The sequence below is a fragment of the Phyllostomus hastatus genome, unplaced genomic scaffold, assembly GCF_019186645.2.
Source record: "Phyllostomus hastatus isolate PE091 unplaced genomic scaffold, TTU_PhHast_1.1 phas_scaffold_501, whole genome shotgun sequence".
NCBI lineage: Eukaryota > Metazoa > Chordata > Mammalia > Chiroptera > Phyllostomidae > Phyllostomus > Phyllostomus hastatus.
In genome coordinates this window covers 9801929-9821512 of record NW_025334033.1, presented here as the reverse complement: position 1 = coordinate 9821512, position 19584 = coordinate 9801929, and the positions used below count along the sequence as shown (strand labels likewise).

Here is a 19584-nt window from a genome sequence, read left to right as displayed (position 1 = left end):
TAAATTAACCCCAAAAGAAGAAAAAAGATATCTATTTCTATAGGAGCTACTGCTGTTAAAAAGCATACTCATCACTGTAGTGATTTCAATAGTTAGTAGCAAAAAGAATATTTGCTAAGCCTTCCTTTTGGTCAGTATTTTAAAGTATTGTTGATACAAGCTAGAATACTGGCAAGAAAAAGGTATTGAAGATAGGTCACAATAAAAAGTTGCACAGGGAAGATAATTAAGACTTGGAGCATAAGAGACTGGACCTGCAAAAGAATACTTCTTACTAACTGAAACTTGAAGGAATAAAATCTTGCCAGCAAATTAGAAGAAAATTACTGGGTATTCTAGAAATCTGGGAACCCTGATAAAGTTAGCAGCCCCTTAATAGTTTCAAACTTTAGACCTTACAATGCACTTTCATATTCATTAAATCTCAGATAATCCTCAAAAAAGTATGAGGGAAAAGCCATCATTATTCTAATTTGACAAATGAGAGAGAAGCCAGCTCCCTCCGAAGTGAGGAAGCTGGCTCACTACTGCCCACTACACACACACACACACACACACACATACACACACACACACACGCCTGGCTACTCAAAATATGGCTCAAAGAGCAGCATGGGCATCACTTGAGATATTGGTAGAAATGCAGAGTCCCAGAATGAACCTGAATCTGAACTGGAATCTACAAAACCACTGTCTCTCACCTCCACTCATTAATCTGTCTGCACATTAACTCTTAGAAGCCCTGTTCATTAGCCAGTTCTGAGTTCACTATAAGGGAAAGTCTGCAACAGCTGCTGTGGGGCCTCACAAGACAGACCAAAGCAGCCTGGGGAAGGAAAGCCATCACAAGAAGAAAGGACATGTTTAGAGAAGACAGCAGCAGTTTATAATATCATATGAAAATAATCATGGTGTGCAAATATACTATGCTTTCCCAAACAGAAGCTGACCAATGAGCGTCAGGGTAATGGAGGTGGGCCAACAGGCTGCACATTGCATGTTTAGTCATGATAAGCAGTTACTTGCTTTTCAAAGCAGTAGCTGAGGAGGTGACCAGATTTGGGGTTTCTGAACATGCTCTAGGCTCCTCCCAATAATCACTAACTGTCCCTAGGCTACCCTCTCCCCAATCCACCTGGTTTGGGGCTTCCTCTCCTCAGGACTAACTGAGGCAGCAGCAGGAAAGTATGCATTAACACCCCATGCTTTTGTACCCATAATGTTATTTGAGAAAAGAAATCATAATAAAGGTATATCCCCCATTTTTCAAAAGTTTATGTTATGCCACTTCACTTTTACATTAGTGCCTGTTTTTGCTAAATGAAAGAAATCATAAGATTTTCATTTTTACAAAAAAAAAGGGCGAAGAATGAAAATAGCATTCAGTGTTTGTTTTGCAGTGAGCTATTATAAAGTCGGCATGCACCCCGAGTAGCACAAGTGGCACTACTTTTACTATATGTTAGTATTATTTTGGGTTTTGTGTGTTATTTGACATGACTTGGTAGGTTATATAGGGGGTCTGAGAACACTAAAAAAAAATTTTCCATATAAATTAATAGTAAAGCTTCTTAGCTTTACACCATTTCAGCTTACAAAAAGTTTCATAGGAACACCCTATTTCAGGTAGTGGGGGGAGTCCATGATACAAATTTGAGATCAGGGGAGCAGACAAGTCACTTGATTCCAAGAACTTAGCAGCCCTGGAGCCTACCTGGCCAAACAGAGTCAGCTGGGCAAATGACCTCATTTTTGCTTATTTTCATGATCACTAAACCCAAAATGCCATCATCCAGGGTAACCCTGGCCCAGGGCATTTTAAATAGTTTTTTCCACCAAAAATAGGCATTTTAATTCAGCAACTCTCCATAGCTTCAGAGACAAGATCTGTTGTGGGTACTGACAGCAACAGAGGTAACAAAAAGGTAAAGCACAGAGGTAAAAAGGGAGAGATTTGGGGCAGGTAGCACTAGCAAGCTGTTCAGAGTGTGAGCTACACCATCAACTGCCAACTAAGAACAAAACAGTTTAAAGTCCCATGATACTCACACACAAAAACAACCAAGGCTTCTGTTGGTCTCCACTTCACTCCACCACCTCACTCCAACCCCAGAGAGAAGCACCAACAGCTTGTGGCTTACAGTCATTTGGAACCATGTGGCTGCACCCTATCAATCTGACATTCACAAACCCACAGCACCACACGTTGTATGGTTCCTAACAGTACCACAAAGAGAGAAGTGGGGATACCAGTTCAGAAAGTCTGGAGCTGAGGGTGAGGGGAAGAGAAGCAAGGATGTAGAGTGACAAGGGTTACTGAATGATGACTCTAAAATAACAATTGGTGAAATTCATTAAATTAACTCTTGTAGGGAATGCTGGGAGAAAAGTATACTTTTTAAGGTACTGCTGTTTTCCAAGTTGAATGCAGGATGAGACCCTTGGCTATAGCAATACTGGGCACACTCATACGCTCAATGTCATGTTTTGCACATGAAGATTCCCTGGAAAGAGAGCAGAATAAAGATTAAGTATAGGCTTTGGAGTTAAGATAGCCAAGGTCTGAGTCCCAGTTCAGCCACAGCCACCTACTGGCTGTGTAACCACTAGCTACTCACCTAACCTCTCTTAGCATCAGTTTCCTGACCTACAGAACTGGAATAGTAATATTTAGAGTGGGGTGGTATACAATTTGGGTGAGATAATATATATATAAAACACTTAGCCCAGTACACAGCAAAGGCTCAATAAATGTTAGTATTGATACAACAAATATTATTATTTCTAGTATTATTATTATTGGGAAAGTAAGATAAAGACAGAAAGCACTAACAACAAAGGTTGGAAAGGAGTGGTTCTAGTAAGCATACTGCCTAAAAATGTTTAATGGCACAAATCTATAATGGATGGGAAAAGAAGAAACTTAAAAAATATAAGAACACACAGCAAAGGAAACCATTGACAAAATGAAAAGACAACCTACTGAATGGAAGAAGTTATTTGCCAATAATACATCAAGGATACACCAAAGTTTATAAAAAACTCACAACTAAACACCAAAAAACCAACAATCCAATTTAAAAAGGCAGAAGACCTGAACAGACACATTTCAAAAGAGGACATACAGATGGCCAAAGGACATATGAAAACACATTCAATGTCACTTATCAGAGAAATGCAAATTAAAACCACACTGAGGTATCACTTCATGCCTGTCAGACAGCTATCGTGAATAAATCAACAAGCAAGTGTTGGTGAGGGTGTGGAGAAAAGAGAACCCTGTGCAAAGTTGGCAGGAATGAAAATTAGTGCAGCCACTGTAGAAAACAATATGGAGTTATCTCAAAAAATTTAAAATGGGACTGCCTTACACCTTACTGATTCCACTTCTGGGTATATATCTGAAGAAATGCAAAACACTAACTCAAAAGATACATGCACCCCTATGTTCAATGCAGCGTTACTTACAATAGCCAAGACATGGAAGCAACCAAGTGCCTATCCATAGACCAGTGGATAAAAAAGCTGTGGTATGTATATACAATGAAATACTACTCTGCCATAAAAAAAGAATGAAACTATCATTTGCGACAGCATGGATGGACCTAGAAGACCACTTTGCAAAGTATATAATTGTCTAACCACTATGCTGTACACCTGAAACTATACAAAATACTACTGAATGTAAACTGTAATTGAAAATAAAATTTAAGTTAAAAAGAGAAAAGTACAAGAACAAACAGAATCAAATCCTTGGGTATTTTAGTCTTTAAAAATAAAATCATCTTAATTACGTATGACAAAAACTTCATCTCCACCTTTACCCACCTTGATGAAACCATTAGCATCATATTCTTCAGAAACTACCAAAGCCCTGGTAGTGTTCTATTTCTTGATTTGGGTGGTAGTTACATAGGTAATCATTTTATAAGTATTCACAATATAATACTTATTATATTATATTATATTATATTATATTATATTATATTATTATTATCTTGTGGTTTTTAAGTGCCAACACCTTTAATGAAGCCAACTAAACTTCAGGAAAAATGACCAGGGGCACCACTAAAGGAACACAGATTTCAAAGACTAATAAAAAGTATGAAGAGAAGTTAGAAATTGTAGTAAGCACAGCATGAATGAGTAGTAATATTCAAATCCAGAAGAACCTAAGAAACTTCCTCTCAGGATTCCTCCAAAAGAGAATTTGACAAAGCAAAAGAAAATCATCCATGGAATTTCACAAAGTGTTGTTCCAAGATCTTCAAATAAATTTAAATCTCAACTATGAATGAAGGGGCAAGGAAGAGAAAATATCTTTAACCACATTCTAGTTTTAGGTAGAGAGATAAGGTATATTTATGAACTTAGAAATTTAGTCTGTTTGCTTAGTTTTTAATTTTTCAATTATAATTGACAGACAGTAGTATACTAGTTTCAGGTATACAACCCAGTGATTAGACATTTATATAACTTATGAAGTGATTAACCTGGTAAGTCTAATACCCATCTGGCAGCATACAGTTATTACAATATTATTGACTGTATGCCCTGTGGTATACTTTACTTCCCTGTGACTATTTTGTAACTACCAATTTGTGCTTCTTAATCTATTCTCCTTTTTTACCCAGTCCCCTAATCCCCCCTCCTTTCTCTCCACTATCAAAATGTTCTCTGTATCTATGAGTCTGTTTGTTTTGCTTGTTCATTTATTTTGTTCTTTAGATTCCAAGGTTCCACACCTAAGTAAAATCATATGATATTTGTCTTTCTCTATCTGGTTTATTTCATTCAGCACAAGATGCTCTAGGTGCATCGATGTTATCACAGATGCTAAGATTTCATTCTTTTTTATGGCTGAATAATATTCCATACATATATACCACATCTTCTTTATCCATTCATCTATTGGTGGTTGCTTCCATATTTTGGCCATTACAAATAATGTTACAATGAACATATAGATGCATAATGTCATTTGAATTAGTATTTTGGGTTTCTTCATATAAATACTGGGCGGGGGGGGAGATTGTTTTGCAGTGTTCTTTTGAATCAAGTAACTTACTAATTTTAGAGAGAGAGAGAAAGAAACATCAATTTGTTTTTCCACTTACTGATGCATTCATTGGTTGCTTCTTGTATGTGGCCTGACTGAAGATCAATCCCATAATCTTGACATATTGGGATGATGCTCTAACCAACTGAGCTACCCGGCCAGTCCCTATTTTTATATAAAATAATCTTTTTTTAGCACCTCCATGTTCATAGCAGCGCTGTTTACAATAGCCAAGATTTAGAATCAGCCGAAGTACCCATCTGTAGATGAGTGGATAAAAAAATTGCAGTATATCTACACAATGGAATACTACACAGCAGAAAGAGGAATTCCTACCTTTTGCCAAAGCATGGATGGAACTGGTAACTATTATGCTAAGTGAAATAACGCTGTCAGTGAAATAACCCTGTCAGTGAAAGACAAAAACCATATGATCTCACTTATAAAATAAGCTAATGAGCAAAAGAGAACCAGAGGCTTAGAATCATGGAACAGACTGACAGCTCTAAGAAGGGAGGGGGTAGGTGGGGACTGATGGGGACTGATTGAAAGAAGATGAAGGAATTAGTCAAAGAACATATATGAAGGCCCCATGAACATGGACAATAGTGAGGGGACTGACTATGGAAGTGGGGGGCAGGCAGGGTGGAGGTGGGAGTGAAGGAGGAAAAGTGAGTGGGACAACTGTAATAGCGTAAATAATAAAATATAAAAATAAATTAAAAATTTAAAAGAAATAAATTTTTCCCTACTGCCAAATAGGTGGATTAAAGGGTCTCAACACTACTATCTAGCCTCAAATACCAAACAAAACTTAAAAGTAGGTTTATTGCCGTTTTTCTTCTCCATTAAACACACACACATAAACTCTTTCCTAGAGCCCACATGTTAAAAGGCTGAAAGTACCACCATACAATCAGGAAGGAGAAAAGTTTGGGGAAAAATGAGGGGGGGGGAGGTGTGTGCGTGGGGGGGATATGAGAATTAATTAGGCTCATACCCATAAAAACTGAGAACTGGAGGCATGCTGCAAGTCTCCTTGCCCACTGTTTCCAGAAGGGGTAATATATAACCCAGGCTGGATTAATGGCTATCAAGGAGGAGGAAGATTTCAAATCCTCCTTCACTTACTTTTTCAAAATCTAACAACCCTCCAGCACAGTCAATGCTTTTGTATCCCTAACTTAAATCTTGCCTGCTTGGCTTGAATCCATTTCTGGCCTTGTTAAAAGAGAGAAACAACCCTGCTCCCTCCACATAAAAATCTTTCAGAAACTTAAGAAAAGAGGGGGAGGGTTAGCTACCAAAAGCACACACATTTGCTTCTTAAGGAAAACACAGCCTCAACTGAGATGAGTAGAACTGACAATTAATTGTACAGGATTCAAAGTTGAAGGGTGTTTATAACTGGTAACTTTGAGTTATACTTCAAGACTCAGCAGATATGGCATAAAACTGCAAATTACTTCCAATTCTATTACACTACAGAGACCTCCCTTGCTTAGAGTAAGATTTTTAAAAATCCCAGTTCCCATCTATTCTCTTGATAACAATGTAAATCCCTATCTCCACCAGCTCTCACTTCAGCTTTTAGCCATATATTAACCAAAGTTTTACCTATGTCTCTCCTTAACTAAAAAGCCTTTAATGAGCACTACTTTCAGCACATACAGGGTCTGCAACAAATAATGCCCCCTTTTTATTACAAAAATCTTTAATTATGAAGTCAAAAGCATGTAATTCTGTAACATAATAATATCACACTCGAGCACACCGAGATATTTTAGGTGCAATGTTCAAATTAAAATTAGAAGCTATTACACCCATATTATGACCCTACCAACCACACTCCAGCAGGCATTACTTCTGCCAGACCCTGTATGTACTTCCTTGTCTCTCTTATGCTCTTCACACCTAACAAGGCTGCACCTCTATTTCTTTTTCAATATTTTATTATTCTTAATTTTGACTTCTCTTCTAAAGAGGTCATAAACTCCTCCTGGTCATTTCCTATGCTTGTAGAATTCCAAATTTAACCCTGCTATATCTGACATCTTTACATTGTTCTCATTCATTCATTTATTTATTATCTACTGCATTCCTTACACTGTACTAAACAGTGTGATATAACGGAAGAACATGACACCTGACCTTTGTAAATGAAAACATACATAAAAGAACAATTGGTTCTAAGGTAGTGGGGCTAGTCAGAGAAGGCCCTGTGGCTCTAGTAAATACAGAGTTGGAGCTAAAAATAAGTGTAGAATTTAGTGAAAAGGCTACTTTAGATAGAAGGAACAACATGATTCAAAGCAGCAGGTCATCTGAAGTAAGAGCTGCATCAAGGCCCTTTGTCACTTCCTTCTTTGCCATCTCCCTCCAAAAGAAATATATGTCTTTTGGCCTTCAAATTTTATTTCAGAGATTGTTGTCCATGAATCACAAACTCCCTGTTACCATGACTACCCACAGCCACCACATATTAGAGCAGCTGACAAAGCTTTATACACCAAATCCTACAGGGGTTACCACAAGGCAGGATTTTAGAATAATTTCTTGGTCTTCAATAACGAGAGTGGGGAGGCAGGGACCTGTAGACCCCTAGGCACACAAAGATAGCTACTGTATTTTTCAGACTATAAGATGCACTTTCTGTGCCCCCAAATTTGGGAGGAAAATGAGGGTGCATCTTACAGTCCGAATGTAGCTTGCCTGGCTCGCTGTGGGCGGGGGAGGGGTGCAGCGGTGGAGCAGGGTCACAGGTTATTAAATATTTTACCACATTTTTTGCTTCGAAATTTTTTTTCCTATTTTCCTCCTCTAAAACCTAGGTGCATCTTATGGTCCAGTGCATCTTATAGTCCTAAAAATACAGTATTACTTTTGGGTGCTAAAGATATGCACAAGTAAGTACTCTTGCTCTGTCAGACTATTGAAGGGTCTTTCAACCTCAGCTAAGTATATCCTTTATTCATAGCTCTATCACAGTCAAAGCCATTTAAAGAGTCTGAAGCACTGAATTCCTACTTGAAACAGGCATGTTTAATGGTGATATCAGGGTTGTCCTTTTTCACGGTTTTCCTGGAGAGCTTCTTCTCTCTTCCTCTTGCCTCAGGACTCCAGTTCAAGCATCCCTTCTTCTGTGGAGTCTTTCCTAATTCCCCTAAGCTGACTTAGGTTCCCTTCCCTGTGCTGACATTAACATCTTTCGTATACTTCTAGGACATCACTTACCACATCATGTTGTATAAGTCTGATGAGCCACAAGCTCTTTGATGGCAAAGATGATGTTTTACTCATCACTGATTCCACACATAATAGGCACACAATAAACACTTGTTGAATGCATTAATGATAAATGACATAGGAAGTTTTAAAGAATAATGACCGTAACCTCTGGATCCCAGACCAAAATTACAATAAGTATTAACACTGAAGACTAAATTCCCCTCACACATTTATATTACCTATACAATTCTTGATCAGAAAAAAAGAGGCCAAAGATACGAGACGATTGCTTTAAAAGTACTGCTCATTGCCAAGTTATCAGTCAAGGTGTTTGCAGCACTGAGAATGACTCAACACAAAAAATGAGTGAACAGGGTCAAATCTAAGAAAGTTTCTAAGTTACAGGCTCATTCTTCTGCATCTGGAGAATATGAACAATGATTAATTAAAAAGAGTTCTTGGAAAAGTCACTATCTCCACTGCCAAGGAACCTGTGGCCAATTTCAATTTAATATGACTTCTGAGAATATACAGGAAAGCTGTTCACCTTCTGAACAAACTTAACTGAGGTTTTGTTAAGGGATAGGGATCTGAACTAAGTCCTCCCAGAACCCTGCCATGTTGTACATTAGGACTCAACATCATTCCTCGCTGGCTTTGCTCATCTCTGAAGAAATACAAGCAAGGCAATAAAATGCTGCTGTCTCAAATGCCTCTCCCTGCAGCAATCCTGAACCACACAAGGCTACTACTGTGTTTACAGGCTGCTAATAAGATGATACAAATGTCTAATCTAATCCTGTGGGAACAAAGCCCTAGAATCTCTCCAGGATTAAATAAATTTAGTAGACTTTTGTACTCCCAAAGCCGTGGGGCTCAACAAAGTTGAAGAAAACATACACCCAGACAACTGAGAGGACGGAAAGGGACTGGATTTGGACTCTGAGGAACTTGTGCAGCAGAATGAAATGTGGCTCTTGGCATAAAGTGAATGATATAAACCATGTTCAAGGGCAAACCAGGAGAACTGTTTTGCTGTTATCATTCCTAAGAAGCCAAGAAGCTCCAGTTAAATTAATTTAGGTCTCTTGAAGAAATAAGTATATTTTAACCATGGGCAAGAGCATTTGCCAAGCCAATGCTTCAGACTAGGTGTTCTAGCATATTTCTTTATGTTACTACTGTCTTACATAACCCAGCTATGACACTAACATTGGCAGCTACGTTAGTCACAGCTTGCCCTTCACAAGATATGTGATCCCACTATTCTCTTCCAAGAAGAGAAACTGAATCATAGCATATCAACTGGCTTCCCCAAGCACAAACTTATTTTGTAGTGAAACGAATCCAGATTGCCTTCCTCCTAATCCTCTTTCCATGAATGAATCTCAGCATGCCCACCCCTGCTGCTCTTTTTCCTTTAACCTAAAACTAAATCATTGTTTTCTTGAGTGGCAGAGGTGGGCACACTTAATCCCTTAGAGCCAGCAGGAGCTTCTAGTTCTCCTCTTTCCCACCCCTCCAAAAAAGAAGGAAGAGGAACAAGGAGCACAGCAGGGGAGGGTTGGAAAAGGATGGCTCCCAATACTAGGACTCACCTTGGAGCTGAGGTCCTCACGCCGATTTCCTGCCTTACTCCTGCGTAATTTGATGGATGGGGATCGCAGCAGGTTCTTGAGCCGGCTGGTAATGGTTGACCCCTCCACGGCCATCATGATGAGGAGCCCCGGGACAGTTCCTGGCCCAATCTTGGAATTCGTCTCAACAGCAGCACTGCCTTTCCACTCCACAGGATCTTCCAGTATACCCTCTCACTGACCTGAGACGGCAGAGGCCACCTTACCGTCTGCCCTGCAGTGTCTGCCGCTCCAATCTCCAAGTATTGCCCTTTCCCCTCTCTTCATCCCCGCCTTCAAGCCCTGCACGGTTCCTTACACCGTCTGCAGGACAGGCCCATGCCTGCTAGAGGCGTTTAAACTGGAGAGGTGGATGGGCCTCGCCCAGTAGGTCCCCGTTAGTTTCCAACTGTTCCCATGGCCGAGGCCACCAAGGAATCCCTCAGGGGGCCTGAGTACCTGCGCTGGCGGGCGCACTCGGCGCGGCAGGGCTAGCTGTGGCCCGGCACCCGTTCTGCAAGGGAGCCTCCCACCCCCACGCCCGACCCTCTGGCGTTCGCTCTCGGCTCTCCACCGAGGCCCGGGACCTTTCTCTTTCACCTAAGAAGCCCCTGCTACTCGCCAGCGCCCCCGCTCGGAACTAGCCTCACCAGCCCCGGGGCCCGGGGACCGCAAAGCTCAGAGCGCCCTCAGGCATCGCGCTCGGCGGTTTCAGCTCGGCGGCTTCAGCTCTGCGGCCGCAACGGCGGCGGCAGCTATGGCGGCACAAGCGGCTCAAAACGCGAACTACCGCCTGAGTGGGTGGAGCCGAGGCGAGAGGGTGCGGCCTGTATCCAGGAGGGCGTTCCAAGAGCGAACGAATAAGGTTTGTGGGGGCGTAGCCAATGGGAGGGCCTAGAAGCAGAGGGTCTGGGACTCATCTACGAATTCCGCGCAACTTAGTCGCGAATATCGCTCCTACAGGGTCAGCAGAACATGGCTTCAGAATTTAAAGAACCAAGCCTTTTAATGTATTATGAGGTCTGGTCCACCGGAGAAGTGCACTCCAGGAGCCTCAACAAGACAGTAACTACGCCCCAGAGTGTCAAGGCTGGCGATAGGCCCAAGGGACCAAAGCTGAAATTAATTCCTAGCTCAGAATTTTCAAGATTGAGACAGCCGTAAGGCTCTTACTCCCGGTCAACCCCAGCACTTGTGCCCAAAGCGGTTAGAATAGTTGCTCGCCATGACTGACATACGTTGAAATGACTCTCCGTAGGCTTTTGATTGCTAGTGTTACTAACTAGGCAACCAGATTGATCAGCGGAGATGATTGCCTGAATACATTTAGGTGTATGGGGGAGGAGTAAGTGTATTTCTGGTTTAACCTCCAATGTCCCACCGCGCTCTTACCCTGAGTTAACCAGGATTCTGTAGCTCCAGGTCTTTTTGTTCCTATCAGAATTCACTCGTAGAACATTTTCCCCAGTACTACTAACTTGGCGAATTAACGGTCCAGCTTACTGACACTCGTTTTAGTGGTATAGCTTCAGCTTTAGTTCACGGGGTTGTGGGCACACACAGAAGTACTTTTACATTATCTCACAGGCCCCTTAGCACATCTTGTAGGGGCCTTTCTACCTCGTTGCTACTTCATAAAATTGCCTTAAATTAGCCTAAGATTATATCCTAAGCTATAGAAACGGTAGATGTATGTCTCAACCTATCTAGATCCTTGTTAACACCTGGACATGTTAGCAAGGACTCCTAAACTCATTGCTGTGGGCGGGTCTCATACAGCCAAGTGGTAAAACAGGTGTGTGCCTCTGTTATTCTTCTACATTATGAAAACAAGACTGCTAGGAATGTGCGTGTGTATATTCTAACCTTGTATTAAATAAGATCTGTGAAGTTCACAGATCAAGAAGTAGCCTCCTACACCAACTAGCAATTTTGTTAGAGGCATGAGGCTTCCCCTTCCCTTCAACCATGCATGCACTGCAGATATGATGAAATTATAAAACAGAATTCTCTCATTTATACCCCAAATCTGGAGAAACTAACCACAACAGTATGAAATGGGAGTTGACCTCAACTCGTTTGTGGGTCATTTTACCTCTCTAGTGGTAGGAGCCAATATAACACTAATAAATGGTGCCACCTGGTGTCCTTAATTGTGTATTACATTCACAGCAATTATCTCCATCCTTAAAAGATGTCCCTCCCCACAACACTTTTGTGTCCACCAAGTTTTCTCACTCATGGTCAAATGGGTTTACACAATGTCATTGCTCATTTCCTGTCTAACACTACTTTTTTATCCCCTTAAAGAAAATGTTCCCCCAGTTACTCTAATCTGAAACTGAAGTTACAGAAGCAAATTCAAGCCCTGCTTTTCAATGTCTAAGATGATCTAAGTGACAAGCAACTGAGAATAGTGTAAATATGGATACTTCGTCTAGGGCCAAAACCACATTTTTACTTCTTCAGTTTAGTCCAACTTTTATTGCCTAGGTACCAGGGCAGCCTTTGAAGTGCCAATATGGGAATTCCTCAGACAATGACAGTTCCAGGCCCAGTGCAAACAGAATCCTTATTTCATTTGTTTTTCTCCAAATTAAGTACTTGTCATTCCACCCTCCAAAATGCAGTTGACCATCCACTCTATTTCACTTTTTATTTTGCTTGTGTAAGACCTAAACACATATACATGGTTGTCACTCTAAAACAGATGTCTAGGGAAAGATGTGTTTTGCACTATGCTCATTAGACCACATCTTAAAATTTCACCCTAAGTTTAACACGCCAACAGGTCCAAGTGTAAGATCCTGGAAAAAGAGGTTAAACATTTGCTCATCAAATATTTATTGAGCACCTTTACATGCAAGGCACTGTAGGACAGCTGAGAGCAATGTTTGTGGTTGGAAACAGGATGGATGTCAAAACAATGCTTCCAAACTGTGTTCCTATTTAACAAACTCTCTTCTAACAGCAGAGTTTACAATAAAGTTCAGCAGAGCTTAGATTTATCTCAGAATTCCCAACTCACCCCATGGTTTAGCCATCTCACATTCCACACACAGCTCCATCATATTACTCAACACTTAGAGATCTCTGTAGAGAAGTTCAATATACAATTATACCTCATTTTATATATGAGTATGTGTGTGTATCAAATTTCTAATTTTAGAAGTGCATTTCTTATCTTTTTTCCTCCAAATGGCAGTGGGTCTGTACACCCTGTCTTTAATTTTCTCTGCATCCAGCCATTCATATTCATGTAAAATTTCATTAGATATAATACATGAAGTATTGATGATCATACAAGTACTTCCTTCAAAATCAACAATTTTGTGCAAGAAATGTAGTCTGACTCTTGGTTTTATCAATCATGCTCTATAAAAAGTATCTAGAAATATGCCTACTCAGTGCATTGCTTTTTTTTTCTTTTAAATTTTCTCCAAGAAAAAAGGATTATCATTATTGTTTAGACTAGTCTAAGTGTTCCAGTCTTCTAAGAGACTAGTCTTCTCAATTCACCTGATACTACTGAATATCTCAGTCAGTATAATAAGGAGAAAATATATACTACTAAACTCTGCCCAAATAATATATGGATTTCTTCTGTATCCAAAGCATTTCCAAACTTGTTATTCAAAGGCCTACTGTCAGGTATTTCATCCATAATTTTTGGGAAAAGACCTGCATTTACTATAAAATTATGTAATTGTATGAAGTTTATATACCTGGACTTCATCTGTGCTGTAGTTCAATTCTAAAGGACTCCTTTAATAAGTTTTTTGTAAATCCTAATACTAGTTAACATGTATCTTGTTTAAGATCATCTCTTGTCCTTACCTGCGACTATGTTTATGTCCTGTTATTCCTCAGGGTAACAGGTGTATTACCTTGCACACGCTGGTACCATAAGGCTAGACTTTCTTCACTGTAGAACAATTTCTTGAGACTTACATTTGCTGTCACATTGTACCATATTTTGAAGTCTTCATGTAAAACATGCTTCAAGGATCAGAACATCAAAACCTCCCCCAAATGGAATGTCAGAAATCTTGAAAACAGTAAAGAATTCCTATGATAAAACTACTTCAGTGGCACATCTTTCAATATGACTTGGGGCATTAGGATTCTCTACTCCAACTCAGCACAAACCTCCCAACACCAAGTCCTGCTTTAATTATTATAACTGATTTATTTATTTCAAGTTCACACATTCTGCCTTCCACTCCCCAAACTTCTTCTGTTCTTGGGTTTCTAAAAAAAAATAGTCATTTTTCAAAAGCAGAAAAGGAAAGATATATATATTTAATATATAAAAGAAAAGGCTAAATCTGACATAATTACATTCTTAAAAACATTCCATTTATTTACAGATGTATAAAAAGGCGAATTATTGGTCTACGGAGATCATGCTTCTTAGAGAGTCAGGGTGAGAGCTCACCATTCTCCAGATTCCTCACTATTCTCCAAATTCAACTTCTCTCACTCAACTACATCTTTCATAATCACACATGTGATTTTCATAATCAATTTCTCCTGGGGTAAGGTTAAAAGGTAAGAATTTTTGGAGATTTTAGGTTTCTGTCAATCTGCAGGATTGTTCTGAAGACTGAGCCCTCCTCAAAATAGCTCCGATAATTCCTAGTTCTAAGAGATCTTGAAAACACCATGATCTTAGGGGTTTGCAATGAAATCTTCAGCCTTCCTTGAATAACAAGAATCATCTCTCATTTTCATCTGTGTACACCTTTCATAAACAGCCAAATATCTTTCCATCAAGAACTGATACTATCTGTTTGTTTATAAAAAAGGGAACAGTGTTTAGAAGCAGAATGGTCCTTCTTTTCCTGAGGATTATTCGCTCACTTGCCTGTTCCTTGGCTGACTCTCAAAAGCTGTAACAAGAGCTTTGGGAAGTCAGGAGGAAATGGGGAGGACAAGACGAGCAAGAAAATAATGGGAAACTGCTATACCTGGGTTAAAGTACTAGCATCTCAAAGGACATTTATTAGCAGGGAAGACAGATGCTGGACTCCTTGGCTAAGGCATGAATGAAATTTGCTTGGTAAAGAGTGGGAAGGATAATGAGAAGCGCAGAGGCAATCATTACCTACTTCAAGCTTCTTCAGTAACCTTAGAGGAGGAAGGTTAAAAGCTGGATGAACAAGGTCTAGAAAGGCAAGTAGCACAAGACAAAGAATGTAGGCATCATTGCGATTTACAGAGAAAATTTTCCCACCCTTTTCAATCTGTTTATTATCAGAGTTACTAGAAAGGGAACCAACCATGGAAGTAATAATTCACTGGTTAGAACCATTCCATAGTTGGTCTCATAACCTAGATCTGAAGATATGCTGAGTGGGATTTGGGATAGATAAAGAAGGCAGGGGATATAGAAGAAACAGCATTACCTAGGCACAGCCCAGGCACTGGAAGCTCTTGTGTTAGTGTTAACAACACAAGCAAATCCTGTCAATGAAGACAGAACATGGGTTACATTCCAAAATATAATTATTTAAGAAAGGCAAAATGCAGCAGCTAAATCCCAGTCTATACATTTTCAGAATAGTGATTCTTGCCCCCAGGAGTTTCCAAGAGACCCCTCAAGTGCACCATGATTATTTACAAACTAGATAAGAAACATCATTTCTATACTCAATACAAATCTCATCTTCTAGGTTGAAAACTTCAGCCTTTGAGAAATCTATGAAAACAACTATACAAAAATATAAATATCTTTATCTTTACAGGCTGTCAGTCCTTCCTACCCTGACAGCGAATGAGTGAAAAAGCTCTACAGATCATTGAACCCATGATAGCAGATAATAAAAATATATCTTGTGATTTAAATACTGTCTTATTTCCCTGGTAAAGAGTGCCTACTGTGACTTTACTTAACATCCTTCCTGTGCAGGTAATAGTAAATGAAACCTTCAAGCACCAGGAGGCTGGTTTGATTTGGGAAATATCCAGCCCCACATTTTTTATTTTGGCCACTGTCTCTAGTCTGGGAAGGGAATGCTTTTCATTTTAGCTGTCTCTCGAGTGACGTGATTTGTGAAAGGAGGACAGCTCTCTCTATGCCTACCTTCAAAATATATATTCCAGGTAATTCTGGTACTTGTGAAATGGTGTTTTCAATGCCCAAAGACAATAAGGGAGAATATCTCAAAATAATCTTAGTAATGAAGTTAAAAGCACTGTTAATTTACCAGAAGGCTTGGACTAATAATTTTGATTGAAAAGGTGAGGGAATAGAAACTATTTGGGATATGAAAGAGAATTTTGCTGAATGACACAAAGTACTTCACTTTGGTATTCCATGGTACCCATCCCTCTCTCCACCTACTCTTGAAACGTCAACTAAAAACGATCTCTTCTGGATGCCTCTGCACAAGTACATCACATTCCTTGGATTTCACACTTAAACAACAGCTATCAACTACAGTTCAGTTCATAACAAGTCCAAAGTCTCAAACAGCTTTTTCTCTGGGAGGGAAAAACGAGGAAACCACTATGGATCTAGAATCTTGTTATCAATTTCTTGGGGAAGAGGGGCACCTCATGTTCAGTAATGGATCACATCTTCTTAGAGAGGATGGGAGACCCAGCACTGCAAGTGAGGTAACACATTTTTAACATGATCAAAATTTCATAGTAGTAATTTCTTAATCTGAGGTCAGCACCCTACCCTTTTCTCTACCATTATCTACTGGATCAAAGTCAAGGATCACAGTTCCATGACACAAATGAACAGATGCCAGCAGAGAAAGGTTTCCCCTCACAGCCTGGCTTCTGCTTGAGGACCAATAAGTTCATTTCCCTGAAGAACTTGGTGAGGACCCAGAGTTGCCCAATTTGGGCACAACGGGTGCCAATGTAGGCATCACCTTGTTCTCCCGGCATTCCCGGTCATTCCCTGTTAAGTTTATTTTGTGTCCAAATGACCCAACTTTGGCAGCTACAGGTGCCAAACAAGGCATCACCTTGACACTCTGACTATCTGCATCACTGGAAGGATTAGCTACTTTTAATCCTAGAGGTGCCAACTTTGGCATAGGCCTCCACAAAGTTTCTGTACTGCTGTTCTCTAGGCCAGCCTTCATATGTAGAATGGGGGGTGAAGAAACATTGTCAGGCTCTGCAGGGACACCAGAAGTACTCTTCCCTCCATCACTGACTCTCCTGTGGGAGGAAAGAAGGGAATCCTTTATCTCAGAGTCAATAACGATCTTAAGGACATCTGGCTCACAAGATGGTTCTGCAATTTGTTTTTCATTCTCAGAAAAGTCATCATCTTCCAAGTGCAAGAGGAGAGGACTGGCAGAATCACTCTCCCCTTGTACATCAGGCAACTCTTTCAAACCAGTTTCCAAGTGGCCAACCTGGAAACTTGCTCTGTTCCCAGGAGGCAGCTTACTGATAAAAGCCTGTCGAGCATCCCCTGGGAATTCTGTATCCATAGAGCTGGGCAGTTCTGCCAGGCTAACAGAGTCATCATTTAGTTGCTGATTAAGAAAGGCAATCTCATTGAGCAGAGAAGTCAGTGTCTCATCAGTATCATCCTCATCTTCCACGTTAGTTAGCAGCTCGCTGGGATCCAGTGCTGCCTCTTCTATAGCTGACGCTGCCTTTCTTAGTTCCATCTCTATGCTTGAGTCTTTGAGATCTTTCATTTTTAATTTATGAAACGAAGATTCCTTTGGCTTCAGTCTCTCCCGTCTTGATTCACTCTCTTTCCATTTATACTGAATCCCTCTCATATCACCAGAAATCCTTTTGGGTAAGCGCTCTGGTGCTTCCTGCATACTGGAAACATCAACTATTTGTGGAAAACCAGAATCTTTATTGGCCAGAAAAACCTGTGTTGGACCCAATGCCATTCTACCATCTCTATGGTTGCCTCTGGAAGAGATTCTACCTGAATCTTCAAAGGAGTTATCTTCATTCCTGACAGTGTTTTTCAGGTGGTCAGGTGGCTTGCCATCAGGAACTTCATGAGAGTATTTGCTGCCACTCATGTCTACCAAACTTCCTTCTGTGGCCAGTGATGTCACATTAACAATTCTTGGCATCATAAATAAGTCGTCGTTTTCTAAGGGGGGAAAAAATTTCATTTAGATCTACGGTGGTAAACATCTATCTCTCACTCATACCCAATGACCATTTGGGGAACTGCAGTTAAAATTCCAGTCTACTGCCCTGGCTGGTGTGGCTCAGTGGACTGAGTGCCAGACTGCAAACCAAAGGGTGGCCGCTTGGATTCCTGGTTCAGGGCATATGCCTGTGCTGAAGGCCACGTCCCCAGTAGGGGGCATGTGAGAGGCAACCACACATTGATTTTTCTCTCCCTCTCTTCCTCCCTTCCCAAATCTAAAAATAAATAGAATCTTTTTAAAAATAGAAATTTAAAAATCCAATCTACTTTTATCAAAAAGATAAAAAGAAATATTAGTCCCTTCAAATTATGGACCTAACCTAACAAGATAACAAATAAAATCCAATCAAAAGACTATTCCATCATTAATAAAAGTTCTATTTAATTATTTTACAGAAATGCTCCCCAAGTAAATTCTTTTTCATTTTTATTTATTGATTTTAGAGAGGGAAGGGAGTAAGGAATGGACAGAGAAACATCTATTTGTTATTCCACTTATTTAAGCATTCATCAGTTGATTCTTGTATGTGCCCTGACCAGAGACTGAACCCACAATCTTGGCATACTGGGACAACTCTCTATCCAAGGTGCCCAGCCAGGGCCCAAGTTAATTCTTTATTTTGATGCAGACATGCATCTTCATTCTGTTCACCCAATTAATTATTCTGAGGGAAAATGAAGCCCTACTGGCAGAACAGTAAGAGAAAGAATGACATGTCCAGACTGGGTTTAGTAGTATTAGCATTAGTAAGGATATCCTTTTACTGTAACAGAAATTTAGGTGCCTAAAACCTAAATCATCAAAGTGAGACTTCTTCTCAACTCTACTCCTTATCCCCCAAAGCAACTGTTGCTCAAACAATCAGGCTGGTAATACGAGAGTACACCATCTCTAACTATAATACAAAATTAACATATTTATCAGTACCCAAAACCCTCAGCTTCCTTCTACTCTCCCATCTTTTCAGTGCTTTTCCTAATAAGAATTAACTAGAGATCACGAAATAGTTCCCAAACCCAAGTAAAAAAAAGACCAATCAATTCCACAGATAGAGCCAAATGTGTTCTAAAAAGAGGGTCGGTCATCTCATACCAAGGCACATGCAAATGCAATAGTTCTTCATCATTACAGAACACAAAGAAAGTGCTCTCTCTGTTACTGTGACATACCAGAGAAAACTGTTTCTTACTATCCATAAAGGACAACACCTATGACATACCTGATTGAGCCACAGCACTGCTGGCAACTTGAGGCTTCAGATCTGCTTCTAATAGAGCAGGAGAAATGGTTACCACTGGTCCTGAGAACAGGGGACCTTTCAAGGTGAGCAATTGCCCTTGTGGAGTCATCACAATGTTGGCAGAGGTGTGTGGAGTATTAGAGGGCGAGGTATTTTCTGTAAGGAAGAAAGAGGTTAAGATAAAAATTCTTCAACTAATTAATCCAAGTGTAGCCTATGAGTCTAGGAGACAGCCCTAAAACCACACACTGACTTAAGAGGAAAGAACTAAATTTCAAATTTAGT

At 40.1% G+C, this 19584-nt stretch overlaps 2 protein-coding genes across 22 annotated transcripts in view; both read right to left on the bottom strand.

Moving 5' to 3' along the window:
* MAPKBP1 (mitogen-activated protein kinase binding protein 1) overlaps positions 1–10687 on the bottom strand; it is a 57694-nt gene extending 47007 nt beyond the window's left edge. For 2 of the 6 annotated variants that reach the window (XM_045822314.1, XM_045822315.1), the window contains exon 1: positions 9886–10525. In XM_045822314.1, coding sequence (XP_045678270.1) covers positions 9886–10002 — 117 coding nt within the window. In that variant the 5' untranslated portion in view covers positions 10003–10525. Of the gene's footprint in view, positions 1–9885; positions 10528–10553 lie in introns of those variants that run through there. The other 4 variants (XM_045822310.1, XM_045822311.1, XM_045822313.1 and 1 more) reach the window with 4 other exon arrangements.
* Positions 10688–14171: 3484 nt separating this feature from the next.
* MGA (MAX dimerization protein MGA) overlaps positions 14172–19584 on the bottom strand; it is a 159584-nt gene continuing 154171 nt past the window's right edge. For all 16 annotated transcript variants that reach the window (XM_045822092.1, XM_045822090.1, XM_045822089.1 and 13 more), the window contains 2 exons: positions 19279–19455; positions 14172–17995 (listed from right to left, as the gene is read on the bottom strand). In XM_045822092.1, the coding sequence (XP_045678048.1) occupies positions 16716–17995; positions 19279–19455 (1457 nt within the window). In that variant the 3' untranslated portion in view covers positions 14172–16715. The remainder of the gene's footprint in view (positions 17996–19278; positions 19456–19584) is intronic.